This window comes from Patiria miniata, unplaced genomic scaffold (genome assembly GCF_015706575.1).
Source record: "Patiria miniata isolate m_02_andy unplaced genomic scaffold, ASM1570657v1 HiC_scaffold_14, whole genome shotgun sequence".
NCBI lineage: Eukaryota > Metazoa > Echinodermata > Asteroidea > Valvatida > Asterinidae > Patiria > Patiria miniata.
The window spans coordinates 623,403-645,247 of NW_024037052.1; the positions used below are offsets into that span (position 1 = coordinate 623,403).

The 21,845-nt window shown below is 38.8% G+C and overlaps 1 protein-coding gene across 1 annotated transcript; it reads left to right on the forward strand.

Annotated features, from left to right (window-relative positions):
- The first annotated feature begins 1,206 nt into the window (after positions 1-1,206).
- LOC119722185 (coiled-coil domain-containing protein 77-like) lies at positions 1,207-20,583 on the forward strand. The gene is made up of 8 exons (XM_038192231.1): positions 1,207-1,351; positions 2,020-2,183; positions 8,560-8,681; positions 10,646-10,698; positions 11,893-11,948; positions 13,502-13,721; positions 17,111-17,263; positions 18,236-20,583. Exons 1-8 carry the CDS (start codon positions 1,217-1,219, stop codon positions 18,380-18,382), a joined length of 1,050 nt encoding a protein of 349 aa, XP_038048159.1. The 5' UTR covers positions 1,207-1,216; the 3' UTR covers positions 18,383-20,583.
- The last annotated feature ends 1,262 nt before the right edge of the window (positions 20,584-21,845 follow it).

The following is a 21,845-nucleotide window of genomic DNA, read 5'->3' on the forward strand; positions in this document are numbered from 1 at the left end:
TGACCCCCGGTGTATGTAGAGCCTTGCAGCTAACTTGTTTTTTATTCGATGGCCAAATGAACATAGCGCCCTCTGTTAAAAAATGAAACATTTTGCATTCACTCAGATCAACAAGAGGGCGCTGTTTTATCTACACGATAATAATGTTATAGCTGAGGAGTCTTTTTGCACAATGCATTGCAGTACACATCAACGTGATGTCTCACGTATGGATTTCGATAGCCCGACTGCGTCTTGCCGTACAGTACTATCGCAAGCTCTGTAGTACGGCCAGACGCCCAATGCTTCCACAGAGGCTGAATTTTTTTGGCCGCTGATGTAGCGATTTTGCTACAGATTTCGATCGAGATTATCTTTTCATCCAGGACACAAATTTCCAAAGTTAAGGTTCTTAGTCGTAGAGCAACTCATACCTTTTCGAAAAAACGTTCTTTTGTCTCAATATTTTCATCCATCTGGCCAAAAGCCGACTTTTCAGTCATCTTCCACAAATATCGTCCCGAAAATGCTCCCCCTTGCGATTTCAAAATGGCGGCCGCGCTGTAATGTATGCATTATGCGAGTGCGCTTGGGCAAGGTAATGAATATGCATCATAGTTTATGACGTTTGTCGGACACTCGGCGCGGCTGGCCATACAAACACGAGGTCATGAACTAAATAATGCATATTCATTATCTTGCCCAAGCGCGCTCGCATAATGCATACATTACAGCGCGGCCGCCATTTTGAAATCGCATGGGGGAGCATTTTCGGGACGATGTTTGTGGAAGATGATGACTGAAAAGTCGGCTTTTGGCCAGATGGATGAAAATATTGAGACAAAAGAACGTTTTTTCGAAAAGGTATGAGTTGCTCTACGACTAAGAACCTTAACTTTGGAATTTGTGTCCTGGATGAAAAGATAATCTTGATCGAAATCTGTAGCAAAATCGCTACATCAGCGGCCAAAAAAATTCAGTCTCTGTGGAAGCATTGGGCGTCTGGCCGTACTACAGAGCTTGCGATAGTACTGTACGGCCAGACGCAGTCGGGCTAGGATTTCGATAACTCTCTGCAAAATTAGAATTAAAAGCTGAATTTTTGGTGATGCAATGCTCACAACAGCAACTTTGCGAGGCAGAAGTTTGGGGGATTATTGAAGAAACTGTAGTGAGTAAGAAGCTTGCAAATTTGATTCACACTGGTTTTATTATGCAGCACAAACTTTTGCACGATATGGATACCTTAAGTTTTGGGACTCTCATACACAGTATTGAGAGTCCCAAATTTTGGACTAAAATTTACTGTGCTGTTTGGGCCTTGCGATTCAGCGCGCCATGCATGCTCAGACTCATGGTACATGATCGCACGGTACATTGCGTGGTGATTGCCATCTTTATTTTTGGGAAGCTTGTTGTCGCCGTTCTGTCATCATCATTTTACCCCCAAATTTCCCTTAAAAAATCAAAAGCCTGCCCTCTATCTATGACATTACTTCTGGAATCAGCCTCCGCTTCTTTACATTCTTTACATACTGAGTAACCTACATGTACACAAACTAAATAGGTCAAGTTTGTCCCAACTCTGCCAAAAATGACCCACAAAAATTCCCCGTTTTGCTCTGACACATATCCAAGACGACAGCAATCTATCAATCAGTCAAGACCCCGTACATGTAGTTGCATGGGTAATGTTGTCCCTGGTCTTTATAGTATCTTTTCCCCTTAGATGTTAGAAAATGGGTTTTTTTTAAACCAATTTCAAGACCAGGTTTTACAGTGACATCATTTGTTACTTTTTGTAAAAGTGTTATTGGATTAAGGAAGTAAAGGGAAATATAAGATTTCAAATAAACACTTTGAATAATAGTCCAATGTTTTCAATCACAATACTGTTTTTTTTTTCAAATTTCTCTGGTTATTATTATGTCAGTGTGTGTACATGTACAAATTACCACTACTCCAATGGAACAACTCATAAACTTGCAAATCATAGTCACATGTAGCACAACAATACTTGTCCCTTTCTTTGTTGTTTAGCATAAGCTTGAATGGGAGTTACGCCAACGTGAGGAAGAAATCGCTGAGCTCCAGAAGGCCCTGAGTGACATGCAGGTTTATCTCTTCCAGGAGAGAGATCATGTCTTAAGGCTCTTTGCTGAAAATGACCGCCTGAAGATACAAGAACTGGAAGATAGAAAAAGGTGCGTGGGATTGTCTGATGAAGATGTTTTAAGTCTTGACTAAGGCTCTCAGCTAATGTTCTGCACTGCATGGATCATAGTGAATAGCTGATCTGGATTAGTGTGTTGAGCTTGTCACGGGTGTTGGTCACTTTGCTGAATTACCACTTCGCCGAATAACCACTTAGCCAAATGGCATCAGGTCAACTCGGACCCAAACCAAGTCGGACCCATGCCAAGTCGGACCCACGCCAACTCGGACCCACTACCAACTCGGACCCACTACCAACTCGGACCCAAGACCAACTCGGACCCACTACCAACTCGGACCCAAGCACGACCAACTCAGACCCAACAATGACTTAATCATTAGTTTCAGAGATTATATTTATACATGTAGGTCATCTTAATAGTGCTTATATAGTGAAGATATTCGGTAATTATATTGGTCAGAATGGGGCTTTTAGTTTTGTTGTTTGATTATACTACATTGATTTTGCACTCTTATTACTCATTCACATGAAGAAATGGATATGTGCAATGTTTTCCTTTTTCATCTGCTTTTTGTGGGTGTGTGCCAAATAATCAGTGTTGTAGGTCTCGAGACCGGTCTCGAGACCACTTTTTGCTGGTCTTGGTCTCGGTCTCGGAAGCTGTGGTCTCGGTCTTGGTCTCGGTCTTGGTCCCCTTTAGCCCCATAAATGTGGCCTATTTACTGGACTGCCTCCGTAAACATAGGCCACACATCCACATGTACAAAAATCGTGTCGACGGAGCCAAATTTTGATTTTCACATTTAGGCTTAGTTTGTAGGGTTTTTTTGCTTTAGAAGTATACTCACCCTCTTTATAGGCTAATCAGAAAGTGCTGCCTTTTTCAGATGTATATTTTTCGTGAAATTTCCAGATTCATTTTTACACGTTTGTGTATCAAAATTTCAAAATGAAATTTCACAAAAATTAGACATCTGAAAAAGGCAGCACTTTCTGATTAGCCTGTAAAGAGGGTGAGTATGCTTCTAAAGCAAAAAAAACCTACAAACTAAGCCTAAATGTGAAAATCAAGATTTTTGTACATGTGGATGTGTGGCCTATGTTTACGGAGGCAGTCCAGTAAATAGGCCACATTTATGGGGCTAGGTCCCCTTTGGTCTCGATATTTTGGCTCGTCTCGGGTTGAGACCGGCAATATGTAGCTTTTACAGCTTGATCGATTACTTTTTGTTTACTTCGTTCAGTACAATTAATAGTTAAAACATTTGCTAGCCCGTAGATCAAGCTTGTTATATATCGCGGTCGGTTTGGACTTGACAGCACGTTGGAAAGTCTCCAAAGTACATGTAAAGCTGCAGCAGTTCCAGTCACTGAACGATTTGGAACAAGTTCGGCATTTATCTGTTGAGTCGGGCACATAAAGCAAAGTATAAACTTCTAACAATTTATACAATAAGGGTCAACCATTTTTGGGGATTGTGTAGTTTAGCCCACCCCTGTGGGCGTAATCACTTGCATTTTGTATTCTGATAATAAATGAGGTGCTTCAAATTAGTTATATATTTTCGACCCCACACAATGATCTCTTTAATTTGGGACAGTATTTTGAAGAAAAAGTAAATATTTCAACCTGATTTTCCAGCATTGAACTCACACACTCTTACCAGTTACCACTCACTGTTGCCATGAGAGTGTATGATGAGACCCCATTTTCTGGCTGCTCAGTTTGAAGTACCCCATTATTCCTCAAAAATTAAAATCCCGTTCAGAAAAAAATTAAAAATCCATATCTGGCACATACTGGCTACCACCTCACAACTTGTGGGTCTACATGTACAAGTCCACATTCTATGACAGAAATTTAAAAATTGATTCAACATTTTCTAGCTCCCATTTTTTAAAATCAAGTACATGTACACAAGTCTTGTTAGAAGTTAAGTCCTATATTTATTTAAGGAAAAAAAGAGGCACAATGTAAAATTAAAATTGCATCTTTAAATATCCGTTAGAAGTCATAGCTGAAACCAAGGGGTGACTGTGGAGTTTAGGATCCGAGTTCCTATAACAGATGAAACATCTACCTTTAACTTTTACTTTTGTCAAGATTGGGTGCAGCCCATTATATTTCTTAAGTATAACTACTTTTTGCTCAAGTAACGTGTCGTGTATCAATTTGTCAACACTGCCACTGGTCAAAATTTTGGTCTGTAATCTTTGTGAATAGAAAGGTTACAAGTTTCAACTATAATAACGTGTCTTGTTTTTTTATTTCGACTATTGTTATTTATTATCAGCGGTCTTGGTCTCGGTCTCGGTCTCGGACCATATTGGTCTCCGCCTTGAAGGGGCTGGTCTCGGTCTCGGTCTCGGACTATGCGGTCTCAACTACAACCCTGCAAATAATATAAACCAAATTAAATCACACTCAATGAAGGATTTCAATATGTCACAAAAATGTTGTTCAGTGAGGAAGTTATTAATTTGAAATACATGTAGACCTTTCATTTCATGTAATTGTTAGTTTGTTTAATTTTTTTTTTTTTTACGAATCTGTTTAACTTTTTATACTTTTTTGATTAACTTTTTTCCCCCATGGAACATCATAGTCGAACATACAGACAGCTAATGTACCTGTAAGGCCTTGAAGGATAATCTTCCCAGAGCTCCAATACTCCTTTTTGATGATTGACATTTCATAATTGTAGGGTATTTAATAAGTTGATCTTTTTTTTAGTTCACATGCTGGCTTTGAGTTTTGTGGGTTTTTTAACGAATCTGTGTAACTTACTTTTTTGATTAACCTTTTTTGTTCAATATGGAACCTTCGTTTTTCTTGCAGTGTATGCAATGGTGTTTATGTGGTTTTTTTTGTTAAATACATATACAAATGTACATGTAGAAATTAGAATAGACTTTGTTTTATACTTTATTTATTTTATTGAATGACTTATAATGTTTACTTATATTTATTGAATTAATCGTGTCATGTTTGAAAGTGTTTATGTTTCAATGTCATACTTTCCAATTTTATTTTTCTATGAAGATCTGTTTTGAATTTATGTGGTTTGAATTAAAAATGAAATGAATTGCTGTTAAATTGAGCAAGATGGCGTGAACGATGTCAAATATGAAAATGAATAATTGGTTAAACTTTAATTTTAAATTTTACTTTTGGTTAAAGCGCAATATGTTTCAATGGAAACAAATAATAAAAATAAATAATTAATTACACTTTTAAAGCGCATTTCAAAAAAGCATTTCAATGCGCTTTACGACGACAAACTGCTGCAATACAGATATTTTACCTGACAACTACAATGAAAATTTATACTTAAAAGCATCACTGTATTAACAGATGATAAGTGGACAAACTTTATGAAATTGTCAAATAATTGTAAAAGTCCGAGTTGGTCATGCATGGGTCTGAGTTGGTAGTGGGTCCGAGTTGGTTGTGGATCCGAGTTGGTAGTGGGTCCGATTGAGTTGGCGTGGGTCCGAGTTGGTAGTGGGTCCGAGTTGGCCTGGGTCCGAGTTGGCTTGGGTCCGACTTGGTTTGGGTCCGAGTTGGATCGAAACCAGCCAAATTACCACTTAGCCAAATTACTGCTTTGCCCAATTACCACTTCGCCGAAAGTATTTGCTAACACATTATGCTCGCATGCACAAACTCATGGTAATTATAACAGCTGACTGGTACTTAATATTAAGTGGTTTTCATACTTGTTGTGTCTTCTATTACTAGGTTTATGTGACATTGTCCTCTCAATTCACTTTGAAAGTGCAGAAGTGGAATTTATAAAATATATTAATCATTGACTGTCCGTACACGGTGACCATGTTTTTGGTCGCACACAGTTAATTCTGAAACTTTTTTTTTTTCTTTTTAAATCTTCATCCCCTTCAGTACTGTTTCAAGTTGACTATAGAATGAAAAAAGTTGAATCTCATATGGGTTTGGATAGGAAGGGGTAAAACAACCCCAAGTTTTTCATGTAGCTCGTTTTTATGGCTCCATACATACATGTACGTGTCTGTAGGCATTTCTTTATGGTGTAAATCAAGGACACACACATGCAACATCATCAGTGAATTGTAAATGGAAGACGAGTTTGATTAGAAAACGTGTACTAAACCAATGAGAGCAGATGCAAAAATGTTCAGAGTATAAACAAAGGAAAGGGAAGAGAAACATTAGAAAATCCTTGATTTACACCATAACAAACTTGTTAGTACGTGCGTTTGCGTGCAATTCGGCGAAGTGGTCATTCAGCGAAGTGGTAATTCGACGGAGTGGCAAGTAGGCGAAGTGGTTATTCGGTGAAGTAGCAAATCGTTGAAGTGGTTGTCGACAAAGAGGTTGGTTGGCAAAGCGACTGCAAAAACCTTGTCACAATAGCAGTGCTACTGCCTGTCCTGAGGCTGAATTGAATCCATGTACATGTACCTGTAATCTGTATGTTGTGCAGATGGATGGTGACTGTTTATACTTAAAAACATCACTGTATTAACAGATGATAAGTGGACAAACTTTATGAAATTGTCAAATAATTGTAAACGCTGTCAAATGATTGTAAAAGATGAGTCCGAGTTGGTCATGCATGGGTCCGAGTTGGTAGTGGGTCCGAGTTGGTTGTGGATCCGAGTTGGTAGTGGGTCCGATTGAGTTGGCGTGGGTCCGAGTTGGTAGTGGGTCCGAGTTGGCCTGGGTCCGAGTTGGCTTGGGTCCGACTTGGTTTGGGTCCGAGTTGGATCGAAACCAGCCAAATTACCACTTAGCCAAATTACTGCTTTGCCCAATTACCACTTCGCCGAAAGTATTTGCTAACACATTATGCTCGCATGCACAAACTCATGGTAATTATAACAGCTGACTGGTACTTAATATTAAGTGGTTTTCATACTTGTTGTGTCTTCTTTTACTAGGTTTATGTGACATTGTCCTCTCAATTCACTTTGAAAGTGAAGAAGTGGAATTTATAAAATATATTAATCATTGACTGTCCGTACACGGTGACCATGTTTTTGGTCGCACACAGTTAATTCTCAGAAACTTTTTTTTTTTTCTTTTTAAATCTTCATCCCCTTCAGTACTGTTTCAAGTTGACTATAGAATGAAAAAAGTTGAATCTCATATGGGTTTGGATAGGAAGGGGTAAAACAACCCCAAGTTTTTCATGTAGCTCATTTTTATGGCTCCATACATACATGTACGTGTCTGTAGGCATTTCTTTATGGTGTAAATCAAGGACACACACATGCAACGTCATCAATGAATTGTAAATGGAAGACGAGTTCGATTAGAAAACGTGTACTAAACCAATGAGAGCAGATGCAAAAATGTTCAGAGTATAAACAAAGGAAAGGGAAGAGAAACATTAGAAAATCCTTGATTTACACCATAACAAACTTGTTAGTACGTGCGTTTGCGTGCAATTCGGCGAAGTGGTCATTCAGCGAAGTGGTAATTCGACGGAGTGGCAAGTAGGCGAAGTGGTTATTCGGTGAAGTAGCAAATCGTTGAAGTGGTTGTCGACAAAGAGGTTGGTTGGCAAAGCGACTGCAAAAACCTTGTCACAATAGCAGTGCTACTGCCTGTCCTGAGGCTGAATTGAATCCATGTACATGTATATATACATTGTACCTGTAATCTGTATGTTGTGCAGATGGATGGTGACTGTTGGGGAGGATTCTTTGATTGGCAATGACGGACTGACAACCTTGCGGGCAGAGTACAGGTCATTGTTTGCAGGGCTGGGTAGAGCTTCAAGTTCTCTCTAGGTGTGCTTCACAAAACAGGTCTCTATTAATGTTGTGCATTTTTCCAATAATTTAGTCTTTGAATATTGGAACTTGAATTTGAACAAAAAAATCATCCAATGACATTGAAATAATTTGGAATGTATCGATATAGATTTTGAGCTAGCTGACAACCTGGCATTTGGCAGATATTGAAGATCCACATTAGGGCTTACATTCCTCATGAAAACTCTCAAACCATCTGCGTAAAGTGTGGCGTTTGACTAAACAAATCAAATCTCTCAACTTAAACTCATAAAATCACATCATGGACGGTTTTTTGTCATTGCTCACATTAAAAAAACAATTCAATTTGATAAAATGCTATTCGGATATTCGGTGGATGATCAAATATTTGGATATTCGGTATATTTTGCACAACCCTTGTCTAGACTAAGCAATTGCAATTTGTTCCACACTAGTGCAAAAGTATGTTTAGAGATGATGCATTCATGAACATGTATGAATGTTGGTGCTGCTTTAATACCCCACATGTACAATCAGTTACACGTATAATGTGATATGGAAGTAAACAAACCCTGTTAGTTTGGATTTACCAAAGGTGTACTAACTTGAACTTTTCCAATGATTTGATTTGTACTTGACAGAATCCAGCATCTGTTATCATTATCAAGCCCATCAGGTCCTGAAGTGACATACTTCCACAAAGAACCATCAACGCGGGCAATTGTCACACAGAAACACCCACAAAAGAGACATCCACATGCAGGTCAGTGTGTAACACCGCACTGGCAACTCTACCAACGGGGCTGCAGACTCATATTTGTCAATGTCCTTGGCCAAAATTTGTTAATCAATTCCCTCGCCCATCCATGGGCAATTCTACAGAATTATAAACCTGAATGCCAACAATTCTTAATGGCCAAAATGCCACAAAAGAAATATACATATCAATTTGAAGCATATTATCTGTATTTTATTGACATGTAGTTTATTTAAAAGGGAAGATACAACATCATTGCAAACATCAAAAAACGAAATGATCAAATTATGACGAAATATATTACTGGACTGTCAGTGAATGACAGTCTAAAGCATCCTGTAAAATTCATATTTAGTCATTCCGCATTTTCTTTGCAATCAATTACGCATCTGTGTAGGGGTACAAGCCTGCTAGACTGATTCTCTGACCTAACTTCCTCAAAGTGTACAAAGTGCTACGTCTCATCTTACGTCTCATGTCACCAGACCACAAGAACATGGTTGGATTTCTTAGATTTTCTGGCATTTCCGAACCCAAAACGTGAAATAGGTCAGTTTAAAGGGAAGATACAACATTGGCAAATATTACAAAACGATATGAACAAAGTATCACTAAATACCTTAGTGGATTGTTAGGGGATGACAGCCTAAAGCATCCTGTAAAATCGTGGCTCCTGGTGTGCTGACATTTAAAAAAAAAAAATGGTATTTTTCCAACGCTGGTCGGCCGACCAGCAATGGAGAAAACTGTTTTTTTTTTTAAAACTACTCCTAATTTTTCATAATTAGTTATTCTGTGTTTTCTGTGCAATTGATTACACACCTTTGAAGGGGTACAAGCCTACTAGACTGCCTCTCTGATCTTACAATCCCCCAAAGTCTATAAATTCTCTGTTTCATCTTAAATGGGGTCTGTGAACCAGACTACAAGAACATGAATGGTTTTCTTGGTTTTTCCAACATCTACAAGCCCAAAACGTGAAACAAGTCATTTTAACAATATTTGCTAAAACATACTAATCCTCCAAATCCATTTATTTCTGATTATTGCAGCAAAAGCAAATGTTGTACATGCCCTTTAACAATATTTTTTATAGCACACTAATCCCCCAGATGCACTTATTTTGAACATTGCAGCAAAAGCAAATGTTGTACATTCCCTAACAAGTTCAACAGTTTGGCTGTTACTTGTAAATGGAAAATCAATTGATGACAATACAAAAAATTGATTTGTCTGAGTACGTCCGGTGTTTTGAGCCAATTTCTACTACAGCAACAAAGTTGGATGAATAATTTCTTCTTTGACTCATCAAAGTAACTAGTGACTAACTGATATGTTTTATCAGAATTAAAATCTACCCCGTGATTATAACTACAATTACATACACTGTTGAATTGCCCAAAATGTACGTCTGACACTGCGGAACTGCCCCCATTTAAACATTATTAAGAGTAAACCTAGTCAAGTTCCCTTGTATTGGGTATTTTAAGTGTCAACAGTTCTTCAAGTTGTCCTAAATGTCTCATCCTTTTCCAAACAAGCAAACAACTCAAGGAATGCCATGGATAAGCCAGTTCGGTATTTCAACTGCTTATGTGCACAACGATATGGGTCACCGGTCATTCGGGATAGTAGAACGATCAAAGGCGCATGAATGCGGGTGCGCGACGCTTGTGTGTAAATTACCACCAGAGTGGTCGTGCGCGTAACATCGCCTAACATCGTGTCAGCAATGTTATCCCAAATGACCTCAGGTCATTGAAATACAGAACTGGTTTATTACAATGAATTACAGTCGGGCATTAGAAGACTTTTGACCCAACTTTGAACATTGCATTTTATTCTGGCAAACAATTATATATCTGCACACACTGTCCATCAGATTTCAAAGGTATATGAAGGTGTAACCTGTAATTTCCAAGACGTCTCATGTTTTCTTCTTACTTGCCTGTCTGGTTTTTTTTTTCCAGAGGGTGAAATATTGGGGTTTAAAAGCCAGAGTGCCAAGCAGACCACAGAACAACAGAACACGGAGGAATGCACAACACAGAGTTACTGCTAACACAAAAGGTAGGTAGAGATTACATACCGGTATGGTTGAGGCAAAGGGTGGTTGATAAAACATTGCAAAGCCAACACTCCTCAGATCTCATACCAACCATATCAGGCCCATTTTTAGTATTTGTGGGTCAGATAAACTAGTGGATCATAGTATTAATACAATGTATGTCAAATCAGGTTTTGCCCTTCATTGATGTATAAACACTGAATACTCAGTGTGTTACCTCCTGAGTAAAAGTTGGAAAAAATCACTCGGTTGGGACTCGAACCCACAACCTCCTGCTTTCTAGTGCAGATGTTTTACCACTTGACCACTGAGCTAATGGGATCGGTTGGCTGGCTCGAATCTGATGTATTGGTACATGGCAGCGGGCATCGCATTAACTATTTATAAGGTCTATGGGATTTTAATTTTTTTTTAAGCATTAATATGGTTAAGGTTTGTGACTCATGATCAGAGGGTCAGGGGTCCGAATCTAGTTGCCGGTTATATGTGTGTCCTTGGGCAAGCCACTTCACCCCCACTTGCCTCTCTCCACCCAGGAGTATAAATAGGTACCGATATTAGCTGGGAAGTAACCTGCAATGGACTGGCATCCTATCCAGGGGGGATAAAAAAATATCCTCGGTCGTTTCATGCCTTTGAAACCGGAGATGTATTGGCTAATGACAGACTTTACTTACTTTCATAGTATTAATAGTAAATATATATATCTGTTGCAGCTTTTGGTAGGTGTGTTGATAATTCCTTGATCAGCTGATGAAATTACCTGTAGTTACTCCCCTGAGAAGTGAGTTTGGCAAAAAAGCCGCCTCATCATACCATGAACTTTCCAAGATTAGTTACATACGTTATCCCAGTAAAGTTGCTTCAATCACGATAATTGATCAGATCATCTCCAAAATGGTGGTTTCTTTTGTCCGAGTCTGTACCAGCAGGTTGATCCTGTTACCATCCATCAATATTTTCCAATCCTCATTTCAGTCCAACAGCGCCCAGCCCAAAGCTGTCCATCCTGATTCAGACCAGCAGCAGGCAGAGCCAGAGAGTCTGTTGCTACAGATTGAAGCTCTACAATCTCAGATGAAGGAACAAGCTGAGCTATCTAGAGAGCGGACGGAAGCCTTGCTGGAGGATCGTAGGGTCAGGATGGAAGAGATGCAGACTGTGATTGAGAGAGATCGCTCCAAGATTCACTCCCTCAATGAAAAGTAGGAACTCCCTTCATTGATTCCTTATAATCTTAAATGAACTTGACAAAGGTGCCCAGTGGCATAGCTAATGATAGGGGAGGAGGATGAGGGGCATGGACCCCTCTGCTCAAAGACTGCCTCCTACTAGAAACTGAGGTCCCTTTAGGGCCCTCCAGCAACTTGGACCCCAGTTACATCCTTGAAGGTACCAATAAAGATAAATGCACATGTGTGCAGTTTGGACAACGGGCAGGGGTTTCAAATAGATTATATTACCTGGTGTTTGTGTTGTTGCATGAATTGGCAAAACATTTCTAAATATGTGGAGTGCCCTGGCCTCATGGTCTGGAGCATTGAACTCGTTGTCTGTGGGTAATTCTACAGGTTGTGGGTTCGAGTCCAGCCTGGGGTTATGGTGCATGTTCCCTTTGGCAAGACACTTTGTCACTCATTGCTTCGCCCCACCCAGGAGTAAATGGGTACCTGTGAGAACAGAGATCGCAATTGTGATTGATTTTAGCTACCTTGCGTCGAAATGACTACACCGAGCTGTATGGGCTTTATTCAGGAGTCGACTATATTAAATTGAAAGCGAGGTAAAATCTTCATATTTGGAACTTGCAAAGAGAAATTAAAGCAGTGACATAAAATTAATTACAAATTAATACCAGTCTGCTTTAATGAAAATTTAAATTTGTTGTTAAACATACCCTAATGTTTTTAAGCCACATTTAAAATAAAAATTGAAAGTGAGGCTAGAATGCAAAAATAGTCTGGCACCATCCTATTCAATAGTTTATAAAATACTGTCAGGGAACATGACTAAAATGACTTCCTCGTGAATAAAAATCCATATTCCACAGGAAGCTGAGATTGTATTTGCAATGTTTCATTGGCCCAATGATCAGGGGTAATAATAATGTAAAGCACTTTGATCTTAGTTATTTTAGAAACCACAGTCTTTCCACACTAGTATATTGGCAACACATCTTGCCAAAATAACATGGAGGCATATGCAGTGTGTGCTTGCTGAAATTACATGAGTCAATTGACTAATAAAACCAAATTAGGTTTTGTCCATCACCGATGTATAAACACTGTATTCTCAGTGTGTTTCCTCCCGAGTGAAAGTTGGAAAAAAATCACTCCGGTGGGACTCGAACCCACGACCTCCTGCTTTCTATTGCAGATGTCTTACCATCTTATGAATAGTTAATGTAGTACCCGCTGCTATGTACATCAGATTCGAACCAGCCAACTGATCCCGTTAGCTCGGTGGTCAAGTGGTAAGACATCTGCACTAGAAAGCAGGAGGGTCATGGGTTTGACCGGAGTGATTTTTTTCAACTTTCACTCGGGAGGTAACACAGAGAGTATACAGTGTTTATATGTCGGTGAAGGGCAAAACCTAATTTGATTTACATCACCCCGACGCAAAATGAAATGAAATCTTATGAATGACTAATAAGACACTTACCGTTCTTTAAACAAAAGTAGAATGTGTATCCTTTATTCAGCTACCTTGTTCAACCATCATACATCACTTGTCATGGACATTCTTCTGTTAATAGGTTACATCGTACACAGCAGATGTTGTATGACAGCACTAAGGACTATCTAGAGCTGAAGTATGAAGGACGATCTCAGGAGCGAGTCTGGATGGCAGAGAAGGACCGTCTACTACAGGAGCTGGATCGATGTAAGGAACAACTAGATGTCTCCAAAGATGACGTCTTAGTCATCTCAGATCATGCACTGGAAGAGAGACAAACACAGAACTTGGAAATTGAGGTGGGCATTATAGAGAAGCTTCCTGCACAAAGAAATCATTTCAAGTTAAATACAATACAATAATGATCATTTTCAAGCAAATTCGTTTGAATTGCTTTAAAAAAAGAACTAACTTTTCCATTCAGAAATCATTTTTTTTTCAAAAGTTAGCAAAACAAAAGAATCTTGTTACAAAGTCACAACTGAATGGCCCCCTCAAAAGCTGCAATCAAACTATTGGGGTAATCGCACATAAGGAGCATTTTGGACTTTGGCAGATCTACTTTATTCAGTGTTGTACAAATGATACTGAATGATTGCAACGTGGTGGTTTTAGTCTGACGATCTCTTCCATGCAAAATCTTGAGGAAGGCGAGGAGAGCATAGAAGACAAATTTCACCGGCAGTTGTTGTACGAAAAAGACGGCAGGCCTAATGCCAAACTTTTTCCAGTTCCACCTACCATGCGTTAGTGGACTTGTTGTCTTGGACTTTTTCCTTGACTTTCTCCGTGTCTCAAGTAAGATGTGAATTTCTTTAATTACGAGTCAGAAACTCCAACCCTAATTCGGGCTTTTTAATCTTATGGAAACACTGAACATTTTTCACATCGTAAAATTTCATTTGGATCTACATGTACATGTAAAAGAAAAAAAGGAGGCGATGTCCAGAAATTGAACACGAAGTTTATTGTACATATAGTACGTATGTGTACTTGCGGCGCAGCCCAGATTTCGGACACAGAATTTTGGCCGGCCTATTTTCAGATTTTTTCCCCATAGGCCAGTTTCATCCCTGTATGGTCTGTGACTTGAAACATAGATGAGTTTGTGAACAGAACGGGACAAAAAAAACACAGAACCGGGCCTGCGGATCTCGATTTCAAATAAAAGTTGCTGAATCATGTTGCTGAATCATGTTTTGAATTGGGCCTGAATTGAGACACATTCTCATTGAGCCGATTGCAGCTACGCGGTGTCATGCACTGATACGATGAATTAAGGCAACTGCGCGCACGTTTGCATCGTGTCAACGCTTGTGCGTGCTTCGCCAAATAAAAAAGCGAACTACTAACAGAAATTTCCAACGATGCGTCTGAAGACCTTCTTTTGTTGATTTCTTCAAAATGACAGCATGTCAGAAAGAATAATTTCAGAGAGAATTTAGTACTGTCAACCAACCAAGTATGTTTTTCAACGATAATTACATCAGTTACTTTTTGGATAGCTGCAAATGATGGACTGTAGCTTAAAATGACTAGAGACTTAACTTACTGTACAGAATGTACACTGCTGGGTGCGTCCATTTTTGTGCACAAACCTATGGAGAGCTCAGAATTTTTTACTGCTTTTGGGCAATTCCACGGTAACGGAAGGACGTTTTCGCTCATTAAACAAAATTTCAAATGTGCCTATCACAGCCACTGTTATTAGTTACAGCAAGCAAATGTCACAATGGTATTGCTATAATGCTACCTTCAATTTCCACACTTTTGGGGGGCATGCATACCTCTCGTTAATGAATTATGAATATTAATGAGGTCGGTAACGGAAGGACGGTAAAACGGACGAGGGTTTTCCAACTTACACGCGTTTTGCATAAACTCTGTGAATTTTATGGGGCAATTATATTTCAAAGGTAGGAAATGGAATCCCTGCGGCTTTATCTATACTATACCACCTTTCATTTGACTTTAAGTGTTTCGGTGATATAATTACAATGTCTTAAGTGGATTATAATTTGGTAGCGGAAGGACGGTAACGGAAGGACAAAAGGTTTACTCAATTATAGCATGAATAAAATGTGAATTTACACTAATTATACAAGTGAAATAAATTGCTGAAATGTGTAACTGAATGTGAAATCAACAATATGCAGACCTGGCATAAATAATTATACCCAAGAAACTATTGAGATAAAGATAGAAGCCTGCTAATTAATGATAACAAATGAAAAATGAAAACAACCAAAAACACATAATTCACGAACACAAGACAACTACAGAAATGGACTTCAAACCCATCACCTTAATCCTTAAAAGTTTTAAATACACAGTATTTGAGCACTTGAGTATATTGGTTACATGTTCACCAACAACTTTTAATAATAACACCAGTAGGTTCAGTGGTTTACCTAAAGGGTGGGGGGGGGGGGCAGGGGCGACCAGCTTACATGTACATTAAAAACATCTACAGGTAGAACTGATGGCTTCAGAATCATTGTGCTTTAAAAAATGTTTTAGGTGTTGCTTTTAATTGAACTCTAAATTCAGTGTTTGAAATCAAATTTTAATGATTTAGAGTATTAACAATAATTATCTTATAAACATCCAGCCTGAAGTTGTTAACTTAATTTGTCAAAAATTGCACCTCACATGTCTTACACATGTAAATTGTATGAAAGTGCCCAATAGCACTGGTACTTTCTGCCATCTCATTTTTTACTTAATTTGCTTCTGGAATGGCTTCACAGAAATTGTATCTTTCTCTATTGTCCATGAATGGTGATAGCAGCAACTTAATGATTTGATTTTCTGCAACAACTCCATACATGTATGAGTACCGGTACATTGTCATACATGTACATTGTACATGTACATGTTATACATATGCCTGTGCCATCCTTTGTAATGAACACCTTGCCCTGCTCATACCAGCTTTGTGAAGGTGGGTCACATGAATGTCCTTTCAATGCGCATTATACATGCATGTAGTTGCAGTGATTTTCATTTTTCAAACATGAGCACAAATGTCGTTACATTTGATAAAAATAACATTTGTCCTTCCGTTACCGTCCTTCCGTTACCAATTTGGTAACGGAAGGACGGGATTTAATTAATTGTAATTAAAAAACGATACGTACAGCAGTGTCAGTTATAATGTCATATTGAAGGCCTACCTAAACTTGCTTTGCACAATAACTTTCATTGCATTCATACTGCAAGTTTTGAAAATAAATTAAAAATATGTATTTTTTCGGTAACGGAAGGACATTTTCGAAGGCTGAAATATTAGAAGTCACTGAAGCGAAACAAATTACGCAAAACGTAAAAAAAAAAGGTCCAGTCAGTTTTTCATGACCTATACTTTCTCATGACAGAAACTGATGGCATGAGTACATATTTGTGTGTGTGTATTGGTAGAATACTGTCATATCACTATTTATCACATTTTTAGGATTAAAACAGGATTATTATGTAATCCTATTTTGTTGGTACCAAAATGTATCAAAAATAGAATTCCGACTTCAAATTCCCTTCAGTGGATTGTTCTGATTGCTATCGAAAAGTGAACAAAATAAACTCTGATATTCAAACAGTACCAACTGCTCATGCAAAGTTTAAGCCATTTCTGATCTATTGCCGAAACCTGTTTCTAGTACCATTCATTCTTGTGGTTATTTATCCACAGGATAAGACGGAAAAGCTTGCTAAGCGTTTACACCTGATGAACCAGCGGTATGAGGCCATGGAGAAGCGACGGAATCTGGAGATAGAAGGTTTCAAGAATGATACCCGAATCTTGAGAAACCAACTCAAGGATGTTGAGAAGCAACTCTACAAGGTGGAGTATTGTCTGTTCATGTCAGTCATGTTGTTAGTTTGCATTTGTCCGTTGCTGTTTTCTACTTTCCTATGTTGGTCAGCTATAGTGCAGTTCATGCAGATCGTGGTGCGGACACTGCGAACAAGTACCCCAAAGGCTGGGTCATGCTTAGCCCCATATGTGGCCATTTTACTGGACTACCTCCATAAATAAAGGCCACACTTCCACCATGTACAAAAACATGTCGAACTTTTATATTTGTTTTATATAACTGACACATAGATCCTTGTCATTTGATATTTGAACTTTTATTTCAATATAAAATTGGTTGAAAATGTATTTTTCTCTTCCAAACCACCCCTTCACGAAAATGTTTGAACCCAACGCTGGCTACGTGCAATGCTAAACGCGCACACCAGCATGCATTTGCATACAACTGCGTCATGGAACAAGAATGATCCTAACTGTTCAATAGTATTTCCCATTCCCCATAGGCGAATGGGACTTTTTGAGCCCCGGCGTGAATGGGAGCAATAACGAATGCCACATGATGTGAGTTCCACCAATCAAATGACAACGATCTGTATGTCGATTATATAAAGTAAAATGGTGCATTCCATGAAACGTGCTCTTGACTAAATCAAGAAGCAGATTCTGTTAGTGAGATGTTATGTCATCTTAGTCCATAATGATGTTGTCACTGAAATCAAGATTGCAAGGACATCATTGCAGGGATGTAGTCGAGTCCATCACTAGTCCCTGCAAGTCCACCACAAGTCCTCCAACACCAATTTAACTCACAAGCTATTCAAATGAGCTTTGACAAAGGCATCCAGTGTATCTTGTGCCTGGACTTGTGATGGACTCACGAATTACTTGTGTCTGGACTTGTGGTGGACTTGTGAATGGAATCAACTACATCCCTAGCCCTGGATCATTGTCAGTGCTTTGTAATGTAAACCCTTCTTGTTTTGTTGCCATGCTGAACAGGTGACAGTGGGTGTTGGGGAAGATGGTGATATGTTCATGCTGCATAATATTCATCAGACAGCTAAGAGATCAAAGAAGATGCAGAGTGAGCTACATCAACTCAAGGCTCTGATCTATGGCGTGGAAACAGACCTCAGGAATCTCTAGTAATACACACAATCACCCCTCACTGTGTCTCCACATTTGATCAAATGACTTATAACTTTGGGAAGCCTCATTCTCTGTTTGAAGATGCATAGGATCTTGTGATATTTGTGCCTTTTGGGTTTTTTTTTTTGAAGCAAAAACAAAATTGCTCCAAATCTTAAGTTAGATCCATAACAACTTACCTGTTGAAGTTATAGCTGAGTGGATACTGTACATCTTGAGAATACAGGGAAACCTTATCAAACTTTCAATCAAATTGGACATAGGACTTCGTTGCTATTGTCTTTCCCACAAAGGCCTATGCATAAACATTTTATTGTGCCAAGTGAATAGAAAAAGTGAACCTTTTTGCCACCCTGGGTCAAAAATCTGATATTCACAAGAACAGTGCATGTATGTCTGATGTTATTAATAATTGACTTGTCTGACAACTTAAGATTAGAAACAGTTGGAGGAGATCCTATAAATCCACCGATGCTAGCATGCTGATAGTTCAGCTGCTGTATTCGCTGTTCTTGTGAACGATTTCAAACATTTAGAGAAAAAGGCTCCTTTTTGTTCATGTGCTACGTGAGAACTGATGTCACTTTGTCACTTTAGTACGAATGGCCGGTTGTTCTGCGTAGAATAGTAACAGTACTAACATAACAATGCCCACATGTACAGTTACTTTGGTTACTTAAAACTGGAGAGAGTTTGTTGTATTTGTTATCTCACAGGAACCTTGACATGAAAAGGCTCCATTATATTGTGGGGGCAATGTATACTGCCAAAATAGTCAATGTTTTGAAATTGAATCTGTTTAAAATGGAGGCAATAACTACTGAAATTGCATGCCAGTATGTTCAGATGTTATTGAAGTAATGCTTGTGCAGCTCACATATGGGTTTACTGCGCACAGCAAAGACTTCTCAAATGCGATACTTTGGGTACACTATGGTAAGGCCCAAGGAGGACACAAAGTGGACATCGCTTTTCTGCTGTCAGAAGAGCAGATAACAGAAGTATGGCCATTTTCCGACAATACATTTTTCATTTTGTAACTTTGTGATGTGGAAGCTCTTTAAGGGGGAACGCCTAAAAAACCCTGTTAACCTACACTCAAAGAAAAATGAAACGGTGCTTATTTTTCTCAGAAGCACCGTTTCATTTTCCTTTTAACCAAAAGCAGAATACAAATGGTAGTTACCAAAGGTTCGTTTTGCTTTTCTGGTTCTAAGAAATGAGAAAAGCAAAAAACAAAAATATACATTTTGGGTAGCACAAAAGCAGGAAATGGAAACGTCAGAAACGGTTTGATCTGATTTTTGAACAAGAGAAAAGCAGATGTCCACTTTTTCTCCCTCCAGCAAGGGAGGAAAAGCAAAATCTGCATTTCAGGTAGCATAAAAGCACTACAGTGGATTTTATTAAACAGTAAATTCTGCATTTATGGTAGCACAAAGGCGGGAAAGCAGAACAAAATGAACCATTCAAAAAATACTCAATCTGCTATTCTGACAGCAGAAACGCAGATGTCCACGTTTTGTCCTCGATGACTACATGAACAGTCCTGTTCATTTCAGAATGGTAAATAGTGCCCTCTTCTCACCATCTAGTTTGCAAGTTGTCCTTCAATACCCATTTGTTGTTCCAAACATTTGTGTCAAGCTTGTTATTCCAATTAACTATGCACAAAAAGTACATGTATTGGGGTCATGTCCTGCATGTTGTTCTAATGTAGGAGAGATGTACAAAGTAGTGTATGCAATGAAGTCACATGTATTCTACCATACAATCTTATATTGGTGTCCAATATCAATAGGTCTCATTCAAATGACGTCATTTCCTACAGACCAGCCACATGCATCAACATTTTGAGCATCAACTGAATAACGCACATCGGCTGTGTCGTATTTCAAACACATTTCAAGCAAGAAGCGCGTGTGTTTGGAACATTTTTAACACTGCGCAATGCGTGCTTGATTGCGTAAAATAAGCAATCAAGAGATGACCGTCATTGAGTGAGCCCTATTGATATGCTTGGCAGTAAGGATTGAACAGAGAGATTATTTTATGCAACTGTTAATATCTTTTGGAATTTTTGCAGTGAAATACTTTTTAAAATAAGTTGGCTATTTTAAGGACTTTATTTTTATGGTGAAGGATTTTGGAATTAAATGTAGAATATTAAAAGGATCTATGCAAGCTTTCAGAACAAATTTGTGATTGGCATTCAAGCGCTTTATTTTGTGTGTTCCATGAGTGTGAGTGGGTTTAACAATTCATCTTCCAGCACACTTCATGCACAGTTACGTGCACGCTGTCGTCACGTTTCAGCTTTCATCTACCACATACGTACGTGCAGCAAGCGTCTTGCGTTGTGTGGTGCAGTGTGGCCCATTATGGGATAATAACACTGTTGTTGCCATCAGGCATGCAATTTTTCCTTGGATCTGCTGATTTCCTTCTTTCTTTTCTTCTCATGAATGCCATTACAATTTTTGAAAAATACTGTACAAAGGCTTGTGTGGTTTGGAATTTCCTCCTTTTCTTGTAAATTTTGAGTTGCATGCCTGTTTCATGTATCAACCTATCAGTATAAGAATTCAAATTTGGTTGAAGATAAGCACATATGTACAACATACATGTCTGTTAGTTTGTTACACACAGTGCCACCGTGTTGAATGTTTTGACCAATCAAGAAATCACTAATAGAAGCCACAGTTGAGCCAATACCAGGCATGTATGCACGAGGGGGGGGGGGGGGTAAAGACACCAGACCAACATATAATTGGGTAAGACTTGCAGTTTGACAAACTCAAGGAAGGGGGGGGGGGCTTGATTACATTAGTCTCTGGATGGCACTATTATGTCATTTTTATTCAGTTGAAGCATCATGGTTGCAGGTAATCTTTTAAAGGCAGTGGTGAAAGTAATAGATGAGCCAAATTACTTCACAAAAATATTCAGCAAAAATGTGGATTTTATTTCTTTGTGTGTGTGTGTGTGGGGGGGGGGGGGGGGTTTGCATATGCAGACCTTGATGCCCCTACAAGCCTGTCTAGGTACCAACCTCATAAATATTGCCACATTGCCTATCCCTAATCTATACAATTCAATGTCATGAATGTCAACTGATCAATCTCATGAGCTTCAACTTGAAACAATGTACATAGACCTTCCCAAGACTAGACTGGGGCAACTACCATTGAGCTCTTAATTATACAAATATCAGCTGCTTCAAGTTGAGTGGTAAAACTAGCCTCCTGGGTAGTCCGAGGATCAAACGATCATGTTTACAGAGCCTCACTACGAATGTCTGATATATCCGAACATGCAAATTGTATGCGACCCCACGGGCCAGCCAATCAAAGTTGAGTTTAGATATGTTGACACTAGGGCTGGTTGACCTACGACAGTTGACCCATGTAAAGGGACATAACATGAAATAGCTAGATGGGCGTTTCGAGAAAAAAAAGTG

Bases quoted from the DNA above. Each gene is read 5' to 3' on its own strand.
- LOC119722185 (XM_038192231.1), top strand. From the start codon at position 1,217: ATGGATACCTTAAGTTTTGGGACTCTCATACACAGTATTGAGAGTCCC. The intron at 2,184-8,559 runs GTGCGTGGGATT...TGTACTTGACAG, and splicing joins GAACTGGAAGATAGAAAAAG to AATCCAGCATCTGTTATCAT. The intron at 8,682-10,645 runs GTCAGTGTGTAA...TTTTTTTTCCAG, and splicing joins AAAGAGACATCCACATGCAG to AGGGTGAAATATTGGGGTTT.